This window comes from Pogona vitticeps, chromosome 1 (genome assembly GCF_051106095.1).
Source record: "Pogona vitticeps strain Pit_001003342236 chromosome 1, PviZW2.1, whole genome shotgun sequence".
Taxonomy (NCBI): Eukaryota; Metazoa; Chordata; class Lepidosauria; order Squamata; family Agamidae; genus Pogona; species Pogona vitticeps.
In genome coordinates this window covers 246,551,034-246,557,925 of record NC_135783.1, presented here as the reverse complement: position 1 = coordinate 246,557,925, position 6,892 = coordinate 246,551,034, and the positions used below count along the sequence as shown (strand labels likewise).

At 42.7% G+C, this 6,892-nt stretch overlaps 1 protein-coding gene across 2 annotated transcripts in view; it reads right to left on the bottom strand.

The window, feature by feature from the left end:
* DTX4 (deltex E3 ubiquitin ligase 4) overlaps positions 1–6,892 on the bottom strand; it is a 52,572-nt gene that overhangs the window by 3,935 nt on the left and 41,745 nt on the right. For both annotated transcript variants that reach the window (XM_078383544.1, XM_020792289.3), the window contains 2 exons: positions 5,219–5,380; positions 4,948–5,037 (listed from right to left, as the gene is read on the bottom strand). In XM_078383544.1, coding sequence (XP_078239670.1) covers positions 4,948–5,037; positions 5,219–5,380 — 252 coding nt within the window. The remainder of the gene's footprint in view (positions 1–4,947; positions 5,038–5,218; positions 5,381–6,892) is intronic.

The following is a 6,892-nucleotide window of genomic DNA, read 5'->3' as shown; positions in this document are numbered from 1 at the left end:
CTGTAGATTGGCAAGTTCAAAGGAACTGCCTTAAGAGGAAATGCATGATTGATTCTGTCTTCAGTCACTCATTTCCTCATCTTATCTTGCCAGCAGTAGAGCTTGTTAAGTGGTAAAATAATAATAATAATAAATAATCAGTAACTCTGCCCAAGAGAAGCTGTTAAAAATGATGAAATGTCTTGGGAGAGGGGTTTTGCAGAAAGAGGTAAGTGCGGGTGCTGCTTTCATGTGTGTGTGCGTGTGCATGCTCTCTCCTTGTCCTCTCTCATGAAGCAGAAGGTGAGGGAGGGGAAGTGCTTTGTCAAAATACACTCTCTCTCTCTCTCTCTCTCTCTCTCTCTCTCTCTCTCTCTGTGTGTGTGTGTGTGTGTGTGTGTGTGTACGCGCACACATGCATGTTAGTTAGAGATGCTGGTTTAGTGGTTCATGTTGTTTCATCCTCCAGAGGAACAGGTATTTGGTGGTTCCCAGCCCCACCTCCTCTGGCAGGCACCCACAGAGACAGCATCCTGGCTTCCCTGCCACGCCTCCTCTGCTTGCTGTCTCTGAGTGGGCACACACCAGAGAAGATGGGACTGGGAAGCACTGAACACCTGCTTGAACAAAGGACAAACCAGCATGAGCTGGCAGTTCATGCCCATCTCACAGGTGTGTGCACGCGCACGTGCTGAAACTGCATTGATTCAGAGTGACCATACACTTTGAATTGAGCCAAAATGATCTCTGACTTGTAAAAGTAGAAGACGTCTGATGGGGAGGAAAGGCTATAGATTTGCACTGTGGGATTCTGGGTTGATTCATATTTCCCGCTGTGTTACGTGATCAATGGGAAAAATGTGAATCAGCCCATCCCAAACCCATAGTATTTCCAACAGTTTTTGGCTGTGTAGTGAGACTCTCTTCTCTCCTATCCCTCTTTGAAATTCTCTGCATCATATTAATGCCACTTATTAGAAGGCAGCACCATAAGCTAATATTTAAGAAAAAAGGGTTTCATGTTTGATTCAACAATATCTGGGCTTTTGAAAAGTTATTCAGCAGAGCTTCAAAAGCTGGTAATACCTCTGAACATCTGAGAAAGCAAAGCGCTCTAGCTGCAGGACTTAAGACTTAACCTGCTTTCAAAGGTACGCAAGTGCTTTGTTTCAAACACAGGAACTCTGGAAAAAGCTCTGATGGATTTTATCGGAACTGCGACTTCAGAATACTGTAACAAGGCAACTTAGGAAGCTTCTGAGATGGAGATATTAAAATAATCTGCCAGGAAGGGAGACTGATGCCAGATTCAGTCTAAACCTGTGGTTTCTAAACTTGGGTAGCCCACATGTTCTTGGATTGCAACTACCAGAAACTCCAGCTAGCACAGCTGGTGGCAAAGGCTTCTGGGAATTGCAGTCCAAGGGCAATTGGGATACCCAAACTTGGAAATCACTGGTTGTCACGGAGTTCTTCTGGACCCGGGGGGGGGGGGGGCACTGGTGGTGAAGGCGGGAAAAAGACACGGAGGCTCTTCGTAATTTTCAACACAACTGCGTTTATTAACAATTGAACTCAACGCGTCCGAATCAAAAGGGTCTTGCAAACATTCTTCTGGCAACAAACGGTATTTCTTGGGGCGCACACTTAACGGATTCTCGAAACCTTCTAGTAAGGTGCCGGTCCGAACCGCTCCCGATCTGTCATGGGACCGAGAGGGGCACTCCGCACTGCGCACACCGTGCCACAGCATGGGTGCCTCGCCCAGTCTCCCTCGGGGGGCTTCTGTTGAAATTCTGGCCCAGGTCTGATTACTCTCCTCCCACCAGGGATGGTTCCGTGGATGGACCGTTACAGTCCATTCTAAGGGCTCGTACTCAGTGTGACAAACCCAGACCTACTGGGATCTATCACACAGTTACTAAGCTGCCACCAACCATTCCCTATAATAAGTCACACAGACCAGGGATGGATTTTTAAACAACAAAAGAATAAGGTTTATTTTAAATACAAACAGGGTAAATAAAACAATCAGGTGAATAAAATAAAGTAACGTGGCTTATTCTCACACACACAAGCATACAGTTTGGTTCACCTAGAACCTTTAACTTAAAGCACAGACCCTGAACCCATCAGTTCTGGCTAACCAACAGACCCCTGAACCTTTCAGGCTGGTACTCTGACACACAGTAGTACCCTGTCAGACACCCAGACTCCCACAACAGCTTCTTCTTCCCCAGCTGCTGCTTCGTCCCAACCCAGTGTCTCACAGTGTCTGTCTCAGCATCCCCTCTTCACCACACAGGCATCACATATTTATACAGTACAGCCCCTCCTCCTGATGTCCCGCCTTCCACTCCCCATAGGATGGAACTTTCCCTCCAAACCCATGACAGACAGGTAACATCAGTGCTGTTATGTAACACCTCCCCTCTTTAAAAGTTGTTTTGTAGGGGGAAAGCTAAAAGTGCTTTTCACCAAAAAAACAACCTGCATAAAATACACAACAACATTTATACATACCATATAATACTTACATATACTTACACTCCAAGTTAACCATAGCAAATATGCATTTAAACATTTTACCATATACAGTACATCAATTTACCTTTATTAATACCAACCAAATTCAAAACCAGGTACATTTTAACTTTTTGTTTTCATTATATACATATAGTCCATGTTCTTTCGCCGTCTTCAGTCTTCAGGTCTTCTTGATAAGGCGTCAGCAACACAGTTCACTGACCCTCTGACCACCTTCACTTCAAAGTCATAGTCCTGTAAGTTCAAAGCCCACCTCATAAGTTTGCTATTGTGGGTTTTCATCGTCTTTAACCATTGCAATGGTGAATGGTCAGTACACAGAATAAAATGTCTTCCCCAGATGTAAGGCTTGGCCTTCTGGATCGCGTAGACTATGGCCAAACACTCCTTCTCCACGGTTGCCAAATGTCTCTCACCTTTTTGAAGTTTCCTACTCAGGTAGGACACTGGATGCTGGTCACCATTCTCATCCTCTTGGCACAGAACTGCTCCTACCCCGCTGTTAGACGCATCGGTGTAGATGATGAACTCCCGGTCGAAGTCTGGAGCACGCAACACAGGATAGTTGATTAACGCCTCCTTCAACCTCTGGAACGCCGCCTCACAGTCGCTGGTCCACGGGATGCGGTCATCAGCCTTCTTCCTCGTCAGATCGGTCAGCGGAGCTGCAATCTCGCTAAACCTCGGGATGAACTTTCTGTAGTAGCCCACCAACTGTAGTAGCCCACCGGGGAAAATAGGATCCGGAAGCAGACCTCCTCCTGTTACTAAGTTTGGAAAACCCGCGGTATCTCCAGACGCTGCCCCAAATCCGAGCATGGGCTCTGTCTGCACCCCTCGGTTCACCAGTCTCTCCGGGTTAGTATCTGTCCAAACATTAAAGAGGCGCGCGCTTTTTTCCTCCTTTATCTCCTCCCACAGTATAAGGTCCAACTCCTCCCCCCCCTTCGTCAGCAAGACACACCTCCGCAGATCTCTCCTCTACTACATCAGCCTGTTCTATCTCAATCAATACCCCTTCTATACATCCTTCCTCTTCTGTGGTAGTTTCCTTTGTGGAGGACGGCGCACTCCTTGTCTCTCCTTCACACTGGTATAAACCATCAGGGTAAATTACGAATGCTGTTACTGAATGTCCCAGTGCCATATTTCTCCTTAGCCAATCACTTTTTATCAATTCCTCCCTCAATTTAAGAAGGGCAAAACTAAAATTCTACAGATTTTTCTAGTAAAAGCAAATAGAGGACAGTTCTGCAGAAGACTGGGATCTGACATCTTGGTTCACCTAATCCATTATGCTGTTCTTCACAAGAGCTCAGTCTACTACAGTAGTTGTCTTTAAGCTGTCCTAGGGGAGCAATTTATCTAGTTGAACCTATTCACCCACCATTTCTTCTCCAAGATAGGATGACAAATGCAGTTGGAGCCCAGGACCCTGGTGTTGAATCCTGGGGAGAAATGGCTCCCAGTAGTCACTTAATGTCAATATTGAAGTGACGGCCTACAGGTGAGAGCATAACATTACCCAGATTACCTTGTACTTCTTGAAAGAAGAATGGAATGTGCTTTATTTAAACCTCAACATCAATGTATTTTATTATTCACCCACAGGCTGAAATTCAGTTGTGTAACTTACACCTATGTAAGACTGACAAAGGCACCAAGTAGGAGCTCTTTTTTTTGGCAACTGAACATTCTCTACTTCTGTCCTGAGACTCCCATAGCTCCCATGTAATCCCTTTTATTGTTTGGAAGATATGGGAGCTATAGTACAGGAGGAAGTCTTTAATCACCAAAAATTGCTGCTGATGGTACTGGAAGATTTCAGGTATACTATTTTAATACAAAATTTCAACCATAATCATTCTCTACGTGGTACATTTTTCAAAGTGTTCACAAGGTGAAAGAGTGTGTTCTCAAAATGGTGCATCATGTGAAGAGTATCTGGTGTATGTGCAAGAAATTTGGAGCAGAGTTGAAATCTCAGTGTCTCAACTACTGATCTAGTTATCTCTATATATCTCATGTATATATATTTATTTTTTATTATGAACTTAAAATATTTTTATCCTGCCTTTCTCCTTAAAAAGAACCCAACCCATACAGCATTTAAAAACAACTTATTTAAAAGCTAAAAACAGTGGGTGTACGAGTATTAAAAAAAGAATTAAAGAAGTATACTAAAAATGATAATAAAATCAATACTAAAACACATTGAAGACAACAGAGCACAACAATCCATTTTTAAAAAAACCCTCCCTCTACAGGGTGAAATCCTGTTGCTTAGTGTAGTAAGTTGCACAAGAGTGAGTGCAGTACAGCACTCCTTACACCAGCACAGATGTCCATCCAGGAGCACAGTCTGTTCCAGAGACTTCTTCCTAAGCAAGTGTAACACATATAGTAAAACACTCCACTTACCTTTCTGCCTCGTTCACTGTCTGGGAGATAACAGTGTCGAGGAAAACCCCGTGCAGTGAAGCTCTTCCCAGGATTTGGGTGTTCAGGTCCCTGAGGATGGGGCCAAGAGAGAGAGAATTTTAAGCAAAGCTGAATAAGGGCTACAGAATGAGAATGATACCAGTAATTTCTAAACACCACACTAGTTATGGGTGGAGAGCCAAATGTAGGATCTTTCAAGGACTCTTTACATTTTCTCCCCACCCCTACCCCCATGGAGCACAATTCTTACCTGGACTCCTGGTGGGATGTTGTAGATGATTCGGATGGTTTTACAGTCAGGGTGTCCAGGCAAAGAATGAGGAATAAGGTGATACTCCATCTTTCCAGGAGGCTGGGTGCCAGTTTTCACCCCATAGATGGTTTTACAGGTTGGGCACTGCAAGCTCCCATCCTTAGAGCAAAATGAATCATCAATTAGACCAAACCATATTTTTACAATAGCATTTTAGGGCTAACATTAATTAATGGTTTTCCTAGCATCATAAAATAATTATCAAGGGAACATCACTGATGGTTCCTAACTCACTCTCCAATGAAGTAAAAAGCATGCCACAATTCTCTTACCCCCAAGTGGAGAAGCACAATTCTGGATTAGAACCCAAATCCCCTCTTTCCACCTAATTTGCCTCTGTTTATGCCCTTCAAATGTCTCCCTCAAATAACTACTGAGGATCATCCCATGCACTCTAGCTAAGTTAATCTGCAAACTCTGAAATGCAAAATGTGTTCTGTCACTGAGTTACAGTATTTTCCTGCCATGTTTTACAATTCAACTTACAAAATAGAATCCCCCCAATTGAAAAGTCTGTAATTGTGGACTTCAGTAAGAATATTATATCTCTTACATACATATTTTTAAAAGCAAAGGAATACCAACCTCTACAATAAATGATGTATATGTATTATTGCTCTAAATCTGAACAATGTATTGTGTTTTGCTAGCCAAGACAGAAATAACAGTGCTATGCAAAATAACAACAACAAAAGAGAAAACATAAAAGAACACCTACCTATACACTACTCTATGTATGCAACCATAAGGCCTGGAACAGACATGCAGAATGATCCATCCCCCCCCCCCAATTTTATTCTAAACAATTCCCAGAAGCCTCAATCACCATGGTCCATATTAAGGAACTGTGGGAACTGCAGTGCAAAACATTTGGTTCGTCCGGCAACCCCACCCAGTAAACTTAATTTTGATTTAAAAAAAAAAGATTGAAATAATTAGTATACTTATAACATTTCATCAAAGGTGTGTAAATTCCCAGAACCTAGCTCTCACTTACTAATGAATGAATCTTATTACTGTATTGAGTGTGGGAGTGTAGCAAGAATACTGTATATTACATATTGTAGGTGTGGCAATGACAGGAAAAAATATACAATGGTTAAAATCTGACAGTAAGTCAAAACTAGAATTGGCCCACTGAATCGGCGAGACTATAGTGAATCAGCACCTATGTATGGTATATTCCATTGATTCAATGGACCTATTTTAGCTGCAACTTACTTCTGGATTTCAGCCATTGTATGAGAGTGTATGAGTATTATACATTCTCAAGCTGCTCCTTACTAAAAAAAAACCTATACGTATAAATGCAATTTTTAAAACAGAATTGCAATTAAAAATTAGCAGAACAAAATACAACGGATGGTGAGATACAGGACTATGTTTAAACACACAGACACACACTCCTGAAATTCACCGAATAATGAAGGCCAGCAGAGCACAATGATCTTTATCAGCTTCCCTAAGGTTGACAAAGAGGAGACTAGATGGTCTCCCAGAGAAGGAGTTATGGACTCTGTGCCTCACAACCAAAAATGTTGCCCTGTCCTATGTATCCACAAACCACAGTTCTGACAAGAGTGGAAAGTGGAACAGGGCCTTCTTCACAAA